At 42.6% G+C, this 21,256-nt stretch overlaps 1 protein-coding gene and 1 long non-coding RNA gene across 7 annotated transcripts in view; one reads left to right on the top strand and one right to left on the bottom strand.

Annotated features, from left to right (window-relative positions):
* MCF2L2 (MCF.2 cell line derived transforming sequence-like 2) overlaps positions 1 to 21,256 on the top strand; it is a 253,443-nt gene that overhangs the window by 102,950 nt on the left and 129,237 nt on the right. For all 4 annotated transcript variants that reach the window (XR_013413675.1, XR_013413674.1, XM_028843884.2 and 1 more), the window contains exons 6-7: positions 9,643 to 9,759; positions 14,783 to 14,932. Coding sequence is in view for 2 of the 4 variants with exons in the window: in XM_028843884.2 (XP_028699717.2) it covers positions 9,643 to 9,759; positions 14,783 to 14,932 (267 nt within the window). In the remaining 2 variants the exon portion in view is untranslated. The remainder of the gene's footprint in view (positions 1 to 9,642; positions 9,760 to 14,782; positions 14,933 to 21,256) is intronic.
* LOC114676306 (uncharacterized) overlaps positions 15,739 to 21,256 on the bottom strand; it is a 31,700-nt gene continuing 26,182 nt past the window's right edge. For all 3 annotated transcript variants that reach the window (XR_013413687.1, XR_013413689.1, XR_013413688.1), the window contains 2 exons: positions 18,736 to 18,865; positions 15,739 to 17,024 (listed from right to left, as the gene is read on the bottom strand). This is a non-coding gene — a long non-coding RNA (uncharacterized LOC114676306). The remainder of the gene's footprint in view (positions 17,025 to 18,735; positions 18,866 to 21,256) is intronic.

Below are 21,256 nucleotides of genomic sequence, written 5' to 3'. Positions count from 1 at the left end.
ATTTTTCTCATTTTTCTCTCTCCTTTCCCACTCTTATTTTCCTTGTTTGGGTTCTGTCTTATATTAATAATCAGATTTCTGAAAATCATTTCTTTTCTACTTTGGGGATTAGCCAAACTCAAAATGAATTTCCCATTCTATTTTAAATACTCATTTTTAAAATACTTGAGTGTTTAAGGAAAATGTAAGGCCTGAGTTCTTTGCTCAGTTTTCCTAACTTGAGTAACTGTTGATGTTTGGAAAGAGATGGAGACCAACAAGAAGCCAATGACTTGTCATCATCCTCATGAGTCCCTTCGTGCCTCCCCTTCAGAAATGAAGAGTCATCAATTCTTCTTGCCACTCAAAAACGTTTGGAATTGGAACTGAGCATTTGACCAAACGTCATGCATATTTCCCTGATTGCACATAAAACACATGTGTTTTATACGTATTATACATATGATCTAGGCATGCTTATATGTACACAGATACATTTGTCACTTATGCCCTCCTTTTCACATGGTGCATCTATCCTAGGCGGGACTGAACATCTACTTTATCTCGATACTCTGACTTTAGCTACCTCTATTTGTGGTAGTGTAGGTTGATTCCCTACGTGTCCTGCTTTTGATTTTAAGTTTAAAATCAAACTTAAAATGCTTTTTGAAAATGCTCTCAGTCACCCAAACCCTGGGTACATTGAGTAGGGCATTCTTTAATGCAAGTTCACCCCGTAAGTTACCATTTCACCTGACGCACAAGGTCACACTCCGTGGTAGCGCTGATGCTCCAGAAACGGCAGAGTCTGAAGTCACCAAGCTTGATGAAATCTAACTTCGAAATACGTGTTGCCTTCTCAATGACAGTTCAAACTGTCAGTTTGTCTTCTTTATTTTAAAACGTGGTTGTGATATTAGCACTTTACTTTGTAGCTTCCTGGCCTCTCTTATATTATAACATCTTCCTGGTCATTTCTAGATAGATAATTATATTTTCACGTGTTGTGGGGAAAGGAGTTTATTTTGCCTGACTGGTGTAGGAATCAGGTGGGCCAAGGATGTAATTGTAGTCAAGTGACATCCTCCCTCTACCTTTATCTATGGAGGCGAAGTACTTTGATGTAGTAAATGGTTTTGGTTTTTGTTTCGTTTTGTTTGAGACAGTGTCTTGCTCTGTCACCCAGGCTGGAGTGCAGTGGCACCGTCAGGACTCACTGCAGCCTCAACCTCCTGGGCTCAAGTCATCCTCCCACCTTGGCCTCCCAGTAGATGGTTTCTGAGTCCCTGTTGCTGGCCAGGCACTTCCCTATTCTGGAACAGCTGTACTCATAGCAGCCCCACAAAACAGTTAATGTGAAGTCACCAAGGCAGTCTTGTAAAACTCCTGAAGAGGCTATGATCGTGGAAACTGGTTGCTTAAAATGAAGTTTGTGTCAGAATACAGGAAATGCTTCTTGTGCAGTTAAAAACCATGTGTTTCTTTGAAATAACGGTTTTAAGCATCTATAGATAAGAACACAAATGTATACAGAAAAGGAAAAGAAACACGACATTTTTAGCTTTTAACAATTGTTCCAAGAATATGCATGTATGGTAAAGTTGGTGGGGCCACATGAAGAGACAGGTTTGGAAGGAAGAAGTTTATTATATTCACATGTCCCAGAGGTCGGGGTCACCTCACACCACATGGGCCACTGGGGAAGCACCAAGCTTTGGTCAGGAGGCAGAAGAAGGAGGCAGAGGAAAGTCTAGGCCAGAGTGTTTACTGGAGTTTCTGCAGGCAAAGCAAGGCAGGATTTAGTACGGACTAGTTAGAATAACTCCTGCAGTCTTTGGGGTATAAGGGTTGTCCCTTTGTTACTTGGTACCTGGCCCTGGGATGACTTAGGACAAGGTGAACATTGGCCTGGTGTGTGAGAGTTTGATAAGGCGGTGGTTGGGGATTTGGATTTGAGACTGGTTGTTTTGCATATGAAAGACCTGCTCCCAGCTAACCCCTTCACAGTCTCTAAGAAGTGGTTAGCCCTGGGGTGGGGGTGGTGGGGCAGTCTCTTCCTAATCATGGAGGCCACAAATGCCGGAGCCTCAAGAGTACAGAAAATAAGAAAATGTGGCTCATGTAATTGACCTGTGATGACAGGATGCCAGATAGACAAAAACAGAATCCAAGAAAACACAGAAAAAATGTTTTAAGGTCAGTTTTACATGCTCAGTGTGTCCTGTGGGTTTGATGATTAGAATTATTCTGCTTTTTTTCTTCACTATATAGAATATAAAAACTTTCTAAAAATTTCTATCCTGTAAAGATTAAAAGAAGAAAAAAATATGTGGGGAAACTGCCTCTCGTTTATTTTTGAAATTTTTAAATTTACATCAGGTAAAATTCACTCTCTTTGGTGTACAGTTCTATGAAGTTTGACAAATGCACGGCGTTATTCAGTCACCACAATCAAGATACAGAACGGTCCCATCACTACGCAAAACTTCCTCACTGTGCCGCTTTGTAGCCAGCCCCTCTCCCCATCCCTAATCCCTGGCAGCCACTGATTGGCTCTCCATCCTTATAGTTTTACTTTTTGCAGAGAGTGATACAAATGCAATTCCAGCCATGTGCTGCATAACAACGTTTTGGTCAACAATGGACCACATATACAACGATGGTCCCATAAAATTATAAAACTGTATTTTTACTGTACTTTTTTAAAATTTTTTTTTTTTTTTTTTTTTTTTTTTTTTTGAGGCAGTCTCACTGTGTTGCCCAGGCTGGAGTGCAGTGGCCTCATCTCAGCTCACTGCACTGCAAGCTCCACCTCCGGATTCACGCCATTCTCCTGCCTCAGCCTCCCGAGTAGCTGGGACTACAGGCGCCCGCCACCACGCCCGGCTAATTTCTTTTTGTATTTTTAGTAGAAACAGGGTTTCACCATGTTAGCCAGGATGGTCTCAATCTCCTGACCTAGTGATCCACCCACCTCGGCCTCCCTTTTTTTTTTTTTGGGGGGACAGGGTCTTGCTATGTCACCTGGGCAGGAGTGCAGTGGCGTGATCATGACTCACTGTAACCTCAAACTCTGGGGCTGAAGCTGTCCTCCCACCTCAGCCTCTTGAGTAGCTGGGACTACAGGTGCACACCACCATGCCCAGCTGATTTTTTTTTTTAATTTATTTTTTGTAGAGGCAGGGGTTTCCCTGTATTGCCCACGCTGGCCTTAAACTCCTGGGCTCAAACGATCCTCCTGTATCAGCCTCCCAAAGTGTTGGGATTACACACATGAGCCACCGCCCCTGGCCCCTTTTCTATGTTTAGATATGTTTAGATGCAGAAATACTTCCCATTATGTTATACTTGCCTATAGTATTCAGTGCAGTAACATGCTGTACAAGCAGTTAGCCCAGGCGTGTAGCAGGCTATACCATCTGGGTTTGTGGAAGTGCACTTTACGACTGAGCAGCAACGAAATTGCCTAATGGCGATTTTCTCAGAATTGATCTCTATCATTAAGTGACATATGACTGTGTATACTGAGTAGCCTTGGAGTCTAACTTCTTTCACGTAGCGTAAAACAGCTGGGGTTCATCCATGTTGCTTGGTATGTCTATAGTTCGTTCCTTTCATTGCTGAATATTATCTCACATTGTAGAGGTGCCAGTTTATCCATTCACCATTCACCAGGAAAAAACAGTTGAGTTGTTTCTAGTTTTTAGGGATTAAGAATAAAGCTGCAGCCAAACATGGTGGCTCACACCTGTAATCCCAAAACTTTGAGAGGCTGAGGTGGGTGGATCACTTGAGTCAGGAGTTTGAGACCAGCCTGGCCAAATTGGTGAAACCCCATCTCTACTAAAAATACAAAAATTAGCTGAGCATGGTGAGGGGTGGATGTAGTCCTGGCTACTTTGGAGGCTGAGGCAGGAGAATTGCTGAGGTGGAGGTTGCAGTGAGCTGAGATCATGCCCACTGCACTCTAGCCTGGGTGACAGAGCAAGACGCCATCTCAAAAAAAAAAAAAAAAAAAAAAAAAGAATAAAGCTGCTATAAACATTCACATACATGTTTTTGCTGGGCCACAGAGTAGGTTTATGTTTAACTTTAAAAGAAACTGCCAAACCGTTTTGGCGAAGTGGCTCTATCATTTTGCATTCCTACCAGCAATGTATGTGAATTCCAGCTACTTCATACTCTTACCACCTTTTCAAAAACAAGGGTATTTTTTTCTAATTAGTCACTTAGTAGGCATGTTGTGGTATCTCACTGTGGTTTTAATTTGCTATTTCCTAATGATTCATGATATTGAGTCTCTTTTCATGTGTTTATTTTCCATCTGTATATGTTCTTTGGTGATGCTTCTGTTCAAATCCTTTGCCCTTTTTTAATTGGGTTTTTTTTTTTTCTCATTGTTGGGTTTTGAGAGTTCTTTATATGCTCTGGATATAAGTCACTGTCAGATATATGACTTGCAAATATTTTCTCTGAGTTTTTAGGTTGGATTTTCGTTCTCTAAACAGTGTCTTTTGCAGAGCAAATGTTTAATTAGGATGAAGTCCAGCTTATCAGCTTTTCTTTTCTGGGTTATGCTTTTGGTGTGATATCACAGAACTCTTTGCCTAACCCAAAGATTTCTCCTAAAATTTCTCTGAGAAAACACTTTCTCTACTCAGACAACACTTCTAACACCTAATGTGTGGGTTTTGTTGTTGTTTTTTTTTTCCCCACACCAAGCAGTTCTCCAACTGTCTAGACACCATTCAGGTGTTCTACAACTCAATTCAGACACTGAAGTTATCATCAGATCCCACAAGTTAAGGGCTCATTCCCTCAAGACTGTCCCCACTTCAGATGCTAATGCTAATTTTAAGTCTGGGCATCCTATACTTCTGACCTACCAGCTATGGATTGGGGGGGTTCCGACAGCCTCTTCCTGGGGTTCTATAATTTGCTAGAATGACTCACAGAACTTAGGGAAACACTTTACTTATGTTTACTGGTTTATTATAAAGGATACAACTCAGGAACAGCCAGATGAATGAGATGCATATGGCAAGGTGTGTGGGGTGCACAGAGCTTCCCAGCTCTCTCCAGCACACCACCCTTCCAATACCTTGGTGTATTCACCAACAGGGGAGTTCCTCAAATCTCCTTGTTCTAGAGTTTTTATAGAGCTTAATCCTCTCCTTCCTAGAGGTCAGTGAGCGGGGCTGAAAATTCCAAACTATAATCACTTGTTTTTTTCTGGAAACCAGCTCTGCCCAGCAGTTATCTAGGGTTCCCAGCCTGAGTCACCTCATTAGTGTAAACTCAGGTGTGACCAAACGGGCCCCTTATAAACAACAAAAGATACTCCTATCACTTAAGACATTATAAGGATTTTAGGAACTCTGTACCAGGAACCAGGGATAAAGTCTAAATAAATTTCTTATTATACCACAGTTTTCTTCTACATTTTCTTCCAAGTTTAATGTTTCATGTTTACATCTATGATCCATTTTGAGTTAATTTTCATATAAGATGTGAGATATGTCAGCCTAAATAACAGACAGGGAGAGGCTGTCTAAAAGAAAACAATATTTATTCAGGAATAGGGCATTGAAATGGGAATGTGTGTGTCATAGTAAACTATGTGCTTATTCAGGAAGGTAGAGTGAGACAAAGGTTTTTAAAGGGAACTTGAGGAGCATTACATAATTGTTTTGAGATCATTATTTCTGGCTACAAAGATCAATAACAAGAGAGATGCCAATCAGAAATTGGACAGGCAGTTAAATGTTGCAATGGCCTGTGTGCAAGGCTGTGGTTTTTGAAGTCTTTTGTGATAGTTTTGTTATCAGGCATACAAGTGTGAGAACCCTTTCTTTGCAGTCTTCCCTGGCCTATTTGTTAGGTTTATTATTTATTTATTTTTTAGACTCTTGTCACCCAGGTTGGAGCGCAATGGTGTGGTCTTGGCTCACTGCAACCTCCGCCTCCTGGGTTCAAGCGATTCTCCTGCTTCAGCCTCCCGAGTAGATGGGATTACAGGCATGTGCCACCACGCCCTGCTAATTTTTGTATTTTTAGTAGAGACAGGGTTTCACCATGTTGGTCAGGCTGATCTGGAACTCCTGACCTCGTGATCTGCCCGCCTCGGCCTCCCAAAATGCTGGGATTACAGGCATGAGCTACTGTGCCCGGTCTATTTATTTATTTTTTAATACTAGTGACTCTGTTTTGATTCTGGCTACTTTCATAGGTATGGATGAAGGTTCTTATTTTTACATATGAATGTCCGATTGTTTCAGCACCATTTGTCTAAATAGAATTATTTCTCCATTGAATTACCTTTGCACCTTTGTGAAAAAATCAGATTAGTGTTTGCCGGAGTTCACGGAGGGATGTTGGGGGTGGGAGTTGACCGAAAGGTGAGGCACAAGGGAGGTCTTTGTGGCGATGGACAGTTTTGCATCTTGCTTGTCCTGGTGGGTACAGGAAACAACATATGTGGGAAAATGACAGAGCTACACACACATTATAAGCATATCAAATTCCTGGTCTTGGTATTGTACTGTAATTATGTAAGATGTAACCATTGAGGGTGGAAGGTGCCTAGGACCTCTCTGTACTGCCTTCGTAACTTCCTATTAATCTATAATTATCTTTGCAACTTCCTGTGAATCTATAATTACTTCACAGGATAAAAAGGTTTGTGGTTTGTTTTGTTTGTTTGTTTTTTGAGACAGAGTTTCACTCTCATTGCCTAGGCTGGAGTACAATGGTGTAATCTTGGCTCACTGCAACCTCCGCTTCCCGAATTCAAGCGATTCTTCTGCCTCAGCCTCCCAAGCAGCTGGCATTAAAGGCGCCCGCCACCACGCCCGGCTAATTTTTGTATTTTTAGTAGAGACGGGGTTTTGCCATGTTGGCCAGGCTAGTCTCAAACTCTTGACCACAGGTGATCCGCCCGCCTCCGCCTCTCAAAAGTGCTGGGATTACAGGCGTGAGTCACTGTGCCCAGCCTCCTCACAGGATAAAAAGTTAAAAAAATCAATTGATCCTATTTGTGTGGGTCTATCAGGACTTTCTATTTTTTTTTCCATTGATCTATTTGTTCATCCTTGGCCATTACCACACTCTTCTTTACTGTAATTTTATAAGTTTTGAAATTGACAAAACACGTGAATCATCGAACTTTTTTCCTCTTTTACAAAATTGTTTTACCTATTCTGTGTCTTTTGCATTTCTTTTTCTTTTTCTTTTTCTTTTTTTTTGAGACAGAGTCTCGCTCTGTCGCCCAGGCTGGAGTGCAGTGGCCGGATCTCGGCTCACTGCAAGCTCTGCCTCCCGGGTTCACGCCATTCTCCTGCCTCAGCCTCCGGTGTACCTGGGACTACAGGCGCCCGCAACCTCGCCCGGCTAGTTTTTTTGTATTTTTTAGTAGAGACAGGGTTTCACCGGGTTAGCCAGGGTGGTCTCCGTCTCCTGACCTCTTGATGCGCCCGTCTCGGCCTCCCATTTCTATATGAATTTTAGAATCAGTTTGTTAATTTCTATAAAATGTCGGCTGGGATTTTGATTATGGAATTGCTTTGACTCTACAGATCAATACTTAACAGTATTGATTCTTCTAATATAATCCTTTGTTTTTAATTTTCACTTTTCGCTTTCAACTTAAAATTCCTCTTGGTCATCTAAAACTTAAGATGAGAAAGCACAGTTTTGGCAAGTGTGGGATATCACACCTCCCTAATGGTACAGAAAATATGCAGCCTAGCAGGATAGGTTTCTGAAACTCCCGACCCTGTGCAAGGTTACTTTTGCCTAATACAATGTTGCACATTGGGTATTTTTTAAAATGTCGATTATTATCATAGTAACTCATATTCCAAGAAGCAAAGTACATTTTTAGCTTGATAATTTCTAACGACCTGTCCTAAAATTTCTAATTTTAGAAAGAATAAAAACCTTTTAAAAACTCCCATAAGTGGTTTAAAATTTTTAGGCGGGAAAGGCACAGATAGATTCAGGTTTTTATCCATTCTCATATTATAAAGATAAATTTTAAAAGCCCCGAACTGTTTTCAGAAGTGGAGGAGCAAGACATGGGGCCTGACAAGGTTAAGGTGGTGATAGGTAGTAATCAAATCCCACGGAGCCTGAGTCTCTCCAGACCAGGGTCTGTCTTGTTTACAGTATTATCCCTCAGTACCTGGCACTTTTTTTAGTAGTTCAATACATATCTGTTAAAAGAATAAATCAGTTTTATTGCATAATGTTGACCTGGAATCTTTGGGCCACGATTTTTTTTTTTTTAAGAGATGGGGTCTCGCTTTATCACCCAGTCTGGAGTGCAGTGATGCGATCACAGCTCATTGGAGCCTCAAATTCCTGGGCCCAAGGAGTCCTCCTGCCTCAGCCTCCTGAGTAGCTGGGATTACAAGTGCAAACCACTGCACCTGGCTGGGCTCTAATTTATATTCTCATTCCAAACTGAATTCATTCCTTGACTAATACTTTATAATAATAGAAGAAAGTCCATATTCTTATGTCCTCCGACCGAGAGTTAATTTTCAAAATAATCAACAGGGAGTGAAAAAATATAATGTCACAATTAAAGGTTTCAAAGATGTGTTTCAGAGATAGGAATGAGGAGGAGTGCTTGTCCCACTCAGGAGTGAGTAGAGGGTGTGATACAGTCACTGAGTGAGCCAGAACCACACCCAGGCCAGAACTACTACCAAGGAATAGAAAGGGGCAATTTGGGATGCGTCAGCTTTCTCTGCATGTGTGGGTATTTGCTCATAAGCAGAACTGCTGGTTTATAAACCCCAACGCCCTGTTACCTCCAGATCCCCCCTGTGCAAGCTAAAGTAGGGGCACATCAATATTCTTCATCGGGGTGCATTAGTGTAGTGAGTCTTTTTGATGCATACTCTGTGTGTTTCCCTGTATTCTAATTATATTTTGACATTTACCCAACCACCTTTGATTGGGCTTCTCATGGTAGACTTTCAGGCCATAGCACAACACTTGATTTTGGGGGCTGAAAGTACCTTAGCTTGGGAACTTTTGACTGAAAATTCACATAAAGTGAGGCGTGACTTCTAGGTAGCCTGGAACTGCGCTTCCTGAGCCAAGTCAACATTTCATCACAGGCTATACCACACTTTAGTATTTCTCATTCAAAAGGGAAAAATGGAAGAGACTTTAAAATATTTCCCTGCTGGATATAGTAACTTTTTTTTTGAGATAGGGTCTTGTTCTGTCACCCAGGCTGGAGTGCCATGGTGCGATCATAGCTCACTGCAACCTTAACCTCCCAGGCCCAAGCAATCCTCCTGACTTAGCCACCTGAGTAGCTGGGGCCACAGGTGCATGCCACCATGCCTGGCTAATTTTTTTTTTTTTTTAATTTTTCTGGTGATGGGGTCTTGCTATGTTGCTCTGGCTGGTCTCAAACTCCAGGCCTCAAATGATTCTCCCACCTCCGCCTTGCAAAGTGCTGAGATTACAGGCATGAGCCACTGTGCTTGGCTGTAACCATTTTTAAACATAAATGCCTGATAAGGCAAGGCTGAAGTATCATTTAAATAATAATAGAATATAAGATATAATTATAAGAATAGAACCTAATGAACTCTTATTTAGTGATCAATGAGGAATATGTTTAATTATCCTTTTACCTTACAGATTATCATGGTAAACTCTGTCTCTGACCTTCATGGCTACATCGACAAAAGCCAACTGACCCGGGAATTAGGGGGGACTTTGGAATATCGCCACGGACAGTGGGTAAATCACCGCACCGTGAGTACCAGCTTACACGTGCTTTTCACTATCTCTCCTTGTTTTCCGGAGGATGGAGTGGCAGAGTTAAACATCGACTGCTGGGAGGTCACCCTGTGACTGCCTGACCTTGGGGTGGTTGGGATTTCTCAGGCACAGGCTGGGGAAGAAGGAGCGTGGAAGGGCAAAGGCTGGGGTTTCTCCTGTTGACCGCGTTACCCTATTGCATCTCTTGGTGTGGGGGTTTTGGGACACTTACCTTCGAATGTACCTGGGAAGTTTCTAGAAACACCAATAGCCTGTTATACCTCAGAGAAACTAATTTACTTCATCTGGGATGGGTCTTAGCCTGCCACAGAACTCCCCAGATGATTCTAAGGTACAGACATATTGACACCCATGAAGTCAGAAGAAGCTACATTTAAATATTATCACCCCTCAGTGACTACTGTAGGTGAGAGGTGGGAGGGGGACAAGGATTGTAGAACTACTGGGTATGATGCTCACTATCTGGGTAACAGGATCAACTGTACCCCAAACCTCGGCATCATGCAGTATACCCATGTAACAAACCTGCACGTGTACCCCGGATCTAAAGTCCAAGTCAAAGATGAAACCAGTTTTAAAAAATTGTCACGATAACACATAGTCTATGTCAGGTGAGTTTCTAAGCATTTCTGAGCTTTTTTCTTCCTCTGTTAAAATGGGACTAACACAGTATTGCTCTACAGGGGATAATTTTGCCTGCCCCCTACATTTGTCAATATCTTTCGACTTTTTGTAGTCATAACTTAGTGGGGAAAGTTAACTGGTATCTAGTGGGTCGTCAGGGACTGTGCTGAACACCTTACAATGCTCAAGACAGCCTCCCACAACAAAGCATCATCTGGCCCAAAGTGTGAAGAGCCAATGCTGAGAAACCCCGGACTAACAAAAGCCTCCTGATAGTTTGATGTGGGGAATAAGTGATGTATTATCTGTGAAAGCACCTGCTATATAGTATTTTACTTTTCCCTACCTACTGATATTGGTGATTGTTATGCTAAGTTAGGAGTTTCAGTAATATTGAGATAAACGTGAGATCAAAATTCATTGTCATGGCTTGAATGTTGGTGTCCCCTAAAAATTCACATGTCGGAACCCAATGTGATAGCATTAAGAGGAGGGGCCTTTTGGGACGTATTAAGTCATGAAGGCTGTGGCATCATAAATGGAGTTAGTGCCCTTGCAAAGAGATTAAAGGGAGTTGTCATGCCCCCTCTGCCCTGTGAGGGCACAGAAGCCGTCTTTTATGAGAAACAGACCTCTACCAGACACCAAATCTGTTGGGGCCTTGATCTTGAACTTCCCAACTTCCAGAACTGTAACTGTGAGAAATCAATTTCTGTTGCTTATAAATTACCCATTTGTTTTTGTTATAGGCCATCCCTGGCCTAGTATGTAGCCATGGTTTGTGGTTGTGCATGTGCTAAACATTTTTTAATGAACTTTAAAAAATACAACTAGTATTGAAAGACCAGAGATATTCTTTACATGCCTTTTACATGTTCTGTGTATATATTTTATATACACACATATACAGTCATGTCTCATTTTATTATGCTTCACATTAATGGGCTTCGCAGATTTGCAGTTTTTTAAAATTGAAGTTTCGTGGCAACTTTGTGTTGAACAACTCTATCAGCACCATTTTTCCAACAGTATGTGCTCACTTCCTGCCTCTCTGACAAATTTTGGCAATTCTTGCAATATTTCAAAGTTTACTGTTATTGTTATATTTGTTTCTTTTTCTTTTTCTTTTTTTGAGACAGAGTCTTGCTCTGTCACCCAGACTGGAGTACAATGGTGCGATCTCAGCTCACTGCAACCTCAGACTCCTGGGTTCAAGCAATTCTCCTGCTTCAGCCTCCTGAGTAACTGGGATTACAGGCATGTGCTACCATGCCCAGCTAATTTTTGTATTTTAAGTAGAGACAAGGTTTCACCATGTTGGCCAGGCTGGTCTCGAACTCCTGACCTCAAGTGATCTGCCCACCTCAGCCTCCCAAAGTTCTGGGATTACAGGCGTGAGCCACCATGCCCGGCCAATTGTTATATTTGTAACAGTGACTTGTGGTCAGCAATCTTTGGTGTTACTATTGTAATTGTTTTGGGGTGCCGAAAACTGCATTCATATAAGACAGTGAACTTAATGGATATATGTTGTGTGTGTTCTGACTGCTCCACCAACTGGTCCTCAGCTGTCTTTCTCCCTCTCCTGGGCCTCCCCACTCTCTAAGACAGAACAATATTGCAATTAGGCCAATTAATTACCTTACAATGACCTCTAAGTATTCAAGTGAAAGGAAGAATGGTGTGTCTCACTTTCAATCAAAAGCTTGTAATGATTAACCTTAATGAGGAAGGCATGTCAAAAGTTGAGATGGGCAGAAAGCTAGGCCTCTTAGCCTAGCCAGTTCGCCTAGTTGTGAATGCAAAGATAAAGTTCTTGAAGGAAACTAAAAATGCTACTCCAGCGAATACATGAACGATAAGAAAGCAAATAGCCTTCTTTGCTGATACAGAGAAAGTTTTAGTGGTCTGGGCCTGGATAGAGTATCAAACCACCCACAACATTTCTTTAAACCAAAACCTAATCCGGAGCAAGGCCCTAACTCTCTTCAATTCTATTAAGGTTGAGAGAGGTGAAGAAGCTGCAGAAGAAAAGCCTGAAGCTAGCAGGGGTTGGTTTGTGAGGTTTGAGGGAGGAATTCTTCTCTGTAACATACAAGTGCAAGGTGCTGATAGAGAAGCTGCAGCAAGTTATCCAGAAGATCTAGCTAAGATCATTGATGAAAGTGGCTACACTCGGCTGGGCGCGGTGGCTCACGCCTGTAATCCCAGCACTTTGGGAGGCTGAGGCAGGCAGATCACCTGAGCTCAGGAATTCAAGATCAGCCTGGACAACATGGTGAAACCCTGTCTCTACTAAATGTATGAAAAATTAGCTGGGCGTGGTGGCGGTTGCCTGTAATCCCAGCTACTCAGGAGGCTGAGGCAGGAGAATCGCTTGAACCCAGCAGGCAGAGGTTGCAGTGAGCTGAGATCACGCCATTGCACTCTAGCCTGAGCAACAAGAGCAAAACTCCATCTCAAAAAACAAAACAAAACAAAAACAAAAACAAGAAAAAATGGCTACACTCAACAACAGATTTTCAATGTAAATGAAACAGCTTTCTATTGGAAGAAGATGCCATCTAAGACTTCCATAACTAAAGAAGAGAAGTGAATGCCTGGCTTCAAAGCTTAAAAGGACAGGCTGACTCTCTTGTTAGGGGCTAATGCAGCTGGTGACCTTAAATGGAAGCCAATGCTCATTTACCACTCCAAAAATCCTAGGGCCCTTAAGAATGATGCTAAATCTACTCTGCCTGTGCCCTAGAACTAGAACAACAGAGCCTGGATGGCAGCACTTCTGTTTACAGCATGGTTAACTGCATATTTTAAGCCACCTTTTGAGACCTACTGCTTAGACAAAAAGATCCTTTCAAAATATTACTGCTTTTTGGCGATGCACCTGGTCACCTGAGAGCTCTGATGGAGATGTACAAGGAGTTGAATGTTGTTTTCATGCCTGCTAACACAACATCGATTCTGCAGCTTATGGATCAAAGAGCAATTTCAACTTTCAGTTTTACTATTTAAGAAATACATTTTGTGAAGCTATACCTGCCATGTATAGTGATTCCTCTGATTAGTGTGAGTACAGCAAATTGCAAACCTTCTGGAAAGGATTCATCATTCTGGATGCCTTTAAGAACATTAGTGATTCATGGGAGGAAGTCAAACTATCAATATTAACAGGAGTTTGAGAAAAGCTGATTCCCACCCTCATGGATGACTTTGAGGGGTTCCAGAATTTAGTGGGGGAAGTAACTGCAGGTGTGGTGGAAACAGCAAGAGAACTAGAATTAGAAGTGGAGCCTGAAGATGTGACTGCATTACTGCAACCTCATGATAAAGCTTGAATGAATGAGGTGCTGTTTTTTACGGCTGAGCAAAAAAAGTGATTTCTTCATCTTTCTGGGGATGATGATGTGAACACTGTTGAAATGACAACAAAGGATTTAGAATATTCCATAAACTTAGTCTACAAAGCAGTGGCAGAGTTTGAGAGGATTAACTCCAATTTTGAAAGAAGTTCTATCGTGGGTGAACTGCTATCAAACAGTATTGCATGCTACAGAGAAATCATGAAAGGAAGTCAATTCATGTGACAACTTCATTGTTGTCTTATTTTAAGAAATTGCCACTGCCATTCCAGCCTTCAGCAACCATCACCCTGATCAGTCAGCAGCCCTCCATATTGAGGCAAGACCCTCCAGTGGCAAAAAGATTGTGATTTGATGAAGGCCCAGAAGATTGTTAGCAATTTTTTAACAATAAAGTATTTTTAAATTCAGGTATGTAGAATTTCTGACATAATGCTATTGCACACTTAATAGACTACAGTATACTGTAAACATAATTTCCCTTTGCACTGGGACACAAAAGAATTTTTGTGACTCACTTTATTGTAACATTGGCTTCATTGCAGTAGCCTAGAACCAAACCCACAATATCTCTGAGATTTGCCTGTATATATAACTAGGAATAATATAACCACACATGTACAGTACATATTGTTTTATAAGTGAGGTATATAGATTCTTTTGTGTGTGACAGTGCATTTTATGGGTGTCACCTCTTTGAACGAGAGACTCAGAAAGTTAGAACTCAAAGGAATCTTAAAGATCATGTGGCTCAATCACTTTATTTTATAGATAAATAAACTGACATTCAATGTAAAGAGGTGACTTATCCAAAGTCATTTGGTCAACTAGTAGCAGCACTGAGACTAAAACCAGCCTCTTTTTAATCTCCCTATCAGGATCAGGTCCTCTATACCATTTCCAAAGTCAGGTAATTCACTCATTTTGTCAACTAAATCTGTTGTCTTTCCATCAAGAGAGCATGTTAGTGAATGTTAAGCTCTCCACATTGTTACAATTATCTGACCTTCCAGGCCATCGAAAACTTTGCCTTGACCTTGAAGACCACTGCCCAGATGCTGCAGACATTTGGGGCCTGCCTGGCCACAACAGAGCTGCCCAGAAGCATGCTATCCACCGAAGACCTTCTCATGTCCCACACAAGGCAGCGGGACAAGCTGCAGGTGAGCGGTCAGTGGCCTCTCAGAGGCTAGCGTCTGTGCCAGCAGGTATATCTGCCTCTTGGAGAGAGCTGGGAGCAAAATTAACAGTTAAGCTCTCATTTTCCTTCTTCTTTAGTGACTTGGAAACCACTGATCATCTTAAACCTTCCAGACAGGCAGTTTGTAATGAAAGAAGTATCTTGAGACTGAGTGGTGAGTGAAGGATGGTGGGAAGCAGCACAGAGAAGGGCTTTTCCAGCTTTGTCTGGGTGAGCTGAGGCATGTGAGCACCCTTTCAAGGGTTGCACTCCTGTGATCCTGCTCAGGACAGAGCAAGACAGAACATGCTAAAATTGCAGGGGGTAGGGGCTGGCTTTTGAAATACAAGCTTTCCAGCAGTGGTTGTAAAGTTTTGGGGCAGACTAATAAGCTGACTTACTGCTTCACTTTCTCAGAAGTGTGTCTTTTTATTTGGGGATGAATTTGAGAAAAAGGACTATGGAAGGTGCCCTGACCTGGGTTGAAGGAGAGGCACCTATTAAATGATTCATAAAAGCACGTCAGAACCTGCTGAGGAAAGGGAGCTTGGCAGGTTCTTTTAGTCATGCAGTACAGGGAAATCTTCCTGGGGCTTCTCCCTGGATGAGTGTTGGCACCTTTCTACCTTGAGGAGCACAGACCAATCCCATTATTTCAGAGAAGCCCAGTTTTCAATAGGGCAGCAAAATGAGGATTGGACGGTCAGTGTATGTGTCTTGGCCTCATGGAACTTGGGAAGAGTTGAACTGTTGTATCTGTGACCAAAAATTTGCAAAAACACTTTGCTAGATGGTTGATTTGTTCATTTATTCAACATTTATTGAGCACCCACCACTACTTGCCAGGAGAACCAAAAAGGCAACCTCAGCGAACACATAGTCTACTTAGGAGAGTCTCAGAGTCTAGTAATCGAGGCAAATTAATGTTTCCATGTGCCAGGGAACACTGTTAAATTCAGTCTTTAAGGAGGTTGTTATTCAAAAAGAGATGACCGGGAGTGGTGGCTCACATCTGTAATCTCAGCACTTTGGGAGGCCAAGGTGGGTGGATCACCTGAGGTCAGGAGTTCGAGACCAGCCTGGCCAACATGGTGAAACCCCGTCTCTACTAAAAACATAAAAATTAGCCAGGCTTGATGGCGGGCGCCTGTAATCCCAGCTACTCAGGAGGCTGAGGTGAGCGAATTGCTTGAACCTGGGAGGCGGAGGTTGCAGTGAGCCGAGATCTTGCCACTGCACTCTGTCCTGGGCGACAGAGCGAGACTCCATCTCAAAACAACAACAACAATGAAAGAGAAAAATATATTCCAAAGATTACTGTTAATAATCAAAATATCTGGACTGGGCTGGGCCCCGTGGCTCACACCTGTAATCCCAGCACTTTGGGAGGCTGAGGTGGGCATATCACCTGAGCTCAGGAATTCGAGACCAGCCTGGACAACATGGTGAAACTAAAACTCTACTAAAAACGCAAAAAGTAGCTGGGCTTGGTGGCAGGCGCCTATTATCCCAGCTACTCGGAAGGCTGAGGCAGGAGAATCACTTGAACCCAGGAGGCAGAGGTTTCGGTGAGCCGAGGTCATGGCACGCCACTCCAGCCTGGGTGACAGAGTGAGACTGTCTCAAAAAACAAACAAACAAACAGAAAAACAAAACAAACCAAAATCTGGACTGAAATTGTAAAATCCTGATGACATCCTGAAAATTTTCCCTGAAAATGCCTCTGAGAAGCTTGGCCTTTGCTTTTCTAAACCTACTGGCTTAAGTTCACATGATTCTTAGGAGGTGCGAGTTGCAGAAAGCAGGGCCTAGGTGCCTCTGTGAAGTGTGCTAGGAAGGAGTTTGCAGTTGCACAGGCCCTAAGGTGATCCCTGACCAAGAGGAGTCTGCAGAGTGGTCCTGTTGATACAAAGGGGTGTCATGGGAAGGACGCCCAGCGCAGCAAGGACTGTGAAACTGAGCTCTGTGCCTAGGGCTCATGAGCACAGTGCGTTCTTTGCCTCAATCCCTGAAGGGTGTGGAGAGGTCGAAGAGCAGAATCACCAGGATGACAACGTGATCAGTCAGGAAGGTCTCTGGAGAAAAGGTTAAAACATTTGGATTTTAGATAAGGACACATTACTGGGGGGTGAAAACCAGCCAGTCAGGTCTTGCCGTATGTGCTGGTGGCAAGGCAGAGGGGTGGGGACAGGGAAGGCAGATGAGTGGGTGTTCTATATTTCTCTACACAGGCAAAGAGTTCTGCAGAGGTAAACAGGTGGGAAAGAACCAGTTTCTAGGATGGAGTAAGGGGATATCCTTATGCATGCTAACCAGCTGTTCTCAGAATTAGAACAGGCAGCTCTGAGCAAAGGAGGCTAAGACTTCTCTCAGGTTATGGGGTGGAGTAACCTTGGAGGCCACATAGTTAGAAGTATTATTTGACATTTATACTCTATTATGTTAATTTGGTTAAACACTCCCTATCCAAGCTGTAAGACAAGTGAAAGGAAATTAGAAGGTTCCATTTAATTGGCCTTTTAGTAAAAGAAATGCTTGCATTTATATTCCATGCTACCCTAAAATCATGGTGAAGACCTAAAATTATTTTAAGACAAAATTCTGAAAGTGATTTAATTTGTCCAAGTGTTTACCTCGATTAAGAATATTAAGTGAATTTGGATTTAAAATATTATCATCTTTATTTTACCAAGTAATATTAATTAACATCCTTTAAAACACACCACAGGCTGGGCACAGTGGCTCAAGCCTATAATCCCAGCACTTTGGGAGGCCGATTGGGGGTGGATCACCTGAGGTCAGGAGTTCGAGACCAGCCTTGCTAACATGGTGAACCCCTGTCTGTACTAAAAATACAAAAATTAGCCGGGCATGGTGGCTGGCGCCTGTAATCCCAGCTACTCGGGAGGGTAAGACAGGAGGATCACTTGAACTTGGGAGGCAGAGGTTGCGGTGAGCCAAAATCACTCCATTACACTCCAGCCTAGGCAACAAGAGTGAAACTCCGTCTCAAAAACAAAACAAAACAAAAAACCAAAAAACCAAACAAACAAAAAATACAGATAATTTCTTAAGGCCTTTTGGTGATTACTGATTATTGTCCCAATTCAAATTTGATTCCTTATCTTGTAGCTTAGAAGCATGAATACCAAAATCATTAAACTAGAGTTACATTTTTCCTCTTTCTTATCCAAAAGTGACTTAAAGAGAGAAATGGTTTATATTAGAAAAAAAGAGGTACTGGCCGGGCACAGTGGCTCACACTTGTAATACCAGCACTTTGGGAGGCCAAGGTGGGTGGATCACGTGAGGTCAAGAGTTTGAGACCAGCCTGACCAACATGGAGAAACCCCATCTCTACTAAAAATACAAAATTACCCGGGCATGGTGGTGCATGCCGTAATCCCAGCTACTCGGGAGGCTGAGGCAGGAGAATCGCTTGAACCTGGGAGGTGGCGGTTGCAGTGAGCTGAGATCACACCACTGCACTCCAGTCTGGGCAATGAGAGTGAAATTCCGTCTCAAAAAAAAAAAAAAGAAAGAAAAGAAAAAAAGAGATACTGTTTAAACTTGTATTAATAACTTAGTAGTTTTTGTGGTTATTTATGCATATTTTATTTTACCCTTATTGGTCTTTTACCTACCTTTTAATCAAAGATTCTATATGTCATTAAATAATTTCTTTTCCAGCTAGAAGAGTGAAAAACTATTGTAAGATCCATTCTTCAGTACAGTGAACTTTTATAGCTATTTAAATAGCTATAAAAGTTGTAGCATGTGATTTACCGTTTTCTCCCAGCCTGGAGAGGGTTTTTTCCTAAACAGCTAGCACAGCTTCGGGGATTTGGCTTGATGTCTTGAATTCCTTTCTCCTGGATCTTTAAGAGAGATCTTAGGTATACGCGTCTGGTCGCCTCTACAATCAAACAGAATAGGAGAGCTATTGAGTTGGAGAGGTTTTCAGTCTCACTTGCTCTTTCTCTAGGGAGTTGTTACTATTTTGTTCAAAATAGTCTTCCAGTAGAACCTCTTTTCTTTTGGCCCTTCGGTATATTAAGCCAATCAGTTCACACAGAAAAAAATCTCAAAACATCCACAGTGGAACAATCGTATCAAACTTTTAAGCAAACTGATGACTTTACAAAAGGCTCTTCCCCAGAAACATAAATTCTTTCCCCCAGCCTGAGCCACAGTTTGGGCCTTAATCTATTCTTACAATCAGAGAATGCTCCCGACTTCAGTAAGTGCTATTTTCTGTCCAAATTGTGGGCACCTTGGGCTTCATACTAAATTTGAAACCTTATTTTCTCTGTGATTTCTCTCTCATCTGAGGGACAGAAAGGAAGAGCAAGTCTTGTAAACACAAGCAGCTTTAGCCTTCCCTGGGAGAGCTGAGCTCCGGATGAATGAGACAAGCAAACAGGACTCAGCTACCCGTGGTTTCTGCTGTGTGCCTTTCCACCCATCAAGGAGAGTGCGAGCAAGTGCTCAGAGCGCATGCACAACGGCACCTCCACCTCGTCTGCCAATTGGATCCTGTTCCAAGGTGGTGGTGGGGCTCCCATTTTCTGAGGAAAGGGAACTTTGGTAGGCAATGAGCTATCTCTCAGTTTACAAGCAGTCCTCACCCTGCCACCAGCAGGATCCTGTCAGCACAGGGAAAAGGAGACTCTACAAAAGGGAGTATGAACTTAAACACATGTTCTGGAAGACAGTGCCCTGAGTTCCTCCTCCAGCCTGAGTGCAGGCAGTAAAAAAATTAAATACCTGAAAAGATTATTTTCTTTCCATGGAAACTGAAACTCCAGTTTTAGGCTGAGCAACTTCCCCTTACCCTTTCCAAGTACCATAGTTGCTCCATCTTTCCATCTGTGTTCATGACAGATTTTTGTAACCCTACTCAAGTTGACCATGGGGTTGAATCCCAAAGCAGTCACTTGTTCACAATTTTTGCTTGTATCCTTTTTAAACAGTGTAAAGGGGATATACAGCGTGTGACATCACTTGTGAAGATTCACCTTCCCTGTCTCACACACTTTCTTCATGCTCTGCCACACTTCGGGTGTATCCCTCCTCCCAGCTTCCCCCTCCAGTGTCTCCTTCTGCCACAACAATATGGCGCTTCTCCTTTAGCCTCTCTACCTTTCTTCCCAACTCTTCTTCATATATGGATGTGTGTGTGTGTGTGTGTGTGTGTGTGTGTGTTGCTGGAAGCTCAGCAGCAGTTAAGAAAATGAGTGGGAAAAGCCACGACCCTCTTTAGTGGGTGGGATGAGGGAATGGCTAAGACACTGAGTCAGGAGTACATTTTTTCCATCATATCTAATTTGTCTTTATCCATCTGCAACCTGACTTCTTTTAGGCTGTTATTAATTTATCCAACCTACAAATATTTAATGAGCATTGATGAGATAAGAAATGAGGGCTGACACATGAGAATGGAAAAGAAGAGATATGCCTGATTCCCAGGCGAGAGTGCCAACCATGTGGCTAATGTGGGGCACTATTTGGAGTGGGCAGAGCCAGAGGAGGTGTCCAAAGAACCCTGAAGGGCTAGCTCACAGAAGCCAAGTCCATCATCAGCCAGATCCAGGGCCAGGTTTGAGGATGGGTATGGCCATGTAACCCTTCCAGGGGAAATTCTGGAGTAGGATGGGACACAACAAAAGTATGAGCTTGAGAGGGTCCAGGACTTCTGTGTGATCAGAGTGGGGAAGTCTAAAACTCTTCCCACAGGGAATGAGCTCTAGGCTGTGTGAAGACCACAGAGGTGGCTGGGCCTAGAGGAAGTGATTCAGTGTTTATGTGTGCAGAGGTGATCTCTTGGTTTGTTTTAGAACTATGGGCCTGTTCTAATGCTCAAGGGCATACCAAACCAGCCTTCTCTGACCCAGGAACCAAACCCATAATTCCCAAGCACAAAATTCTAGGTCAGGCTCTGCCACTTTTGTTTTGCAGCCCAGGCTTTCTTTATGGGTAAGGCTCAGGGCAATGAGAGATGACCTGCACTGTCCAAGGAAAGGACTACAGCTGTTGGCTGAAGGAAGTAACCTTCCACAACTGCATAGCACTAAGTCTTTGTGTTAAAAAAGCAGAATGGGGGGTTGGCTTGGAAGTACGAATCTTTCCATGTTAAACTGAAATTGCTGCCCATATCTGCCAAACTTAAATAATTAAACAAGGCCACAGTTGGTTGGCAGGTGGAGGGAGAGCAGGTGTTTATTGATGAGACCAACCGAAGTATTTTTATGATCAATTAGCAGTTATTACGTTATTATTGCTTGGTAGTTTCTAGCATTCAACATTC

The sequence above is a fragment of the Macaca mulatta genome, chromosome 2 (assembly GCF_049350105.2).
Source record: "Macaca mulatta isolate MMU2019108-1 chromosome 2, T2T-MMU8v2.0, whole genome shotgun sequence".
Taxonomy (NCBI): domain Eukaryota; kingdom Metazoa; phylum Chordata; class Mammalia; order Primates; family Cercopithecidae; genus Macaca; species Macaca mulatta.
Note: the sequence above shows the minus strand (reverse complement) of the source record. Positions and strands in the feature narration are given on the sequence as shown.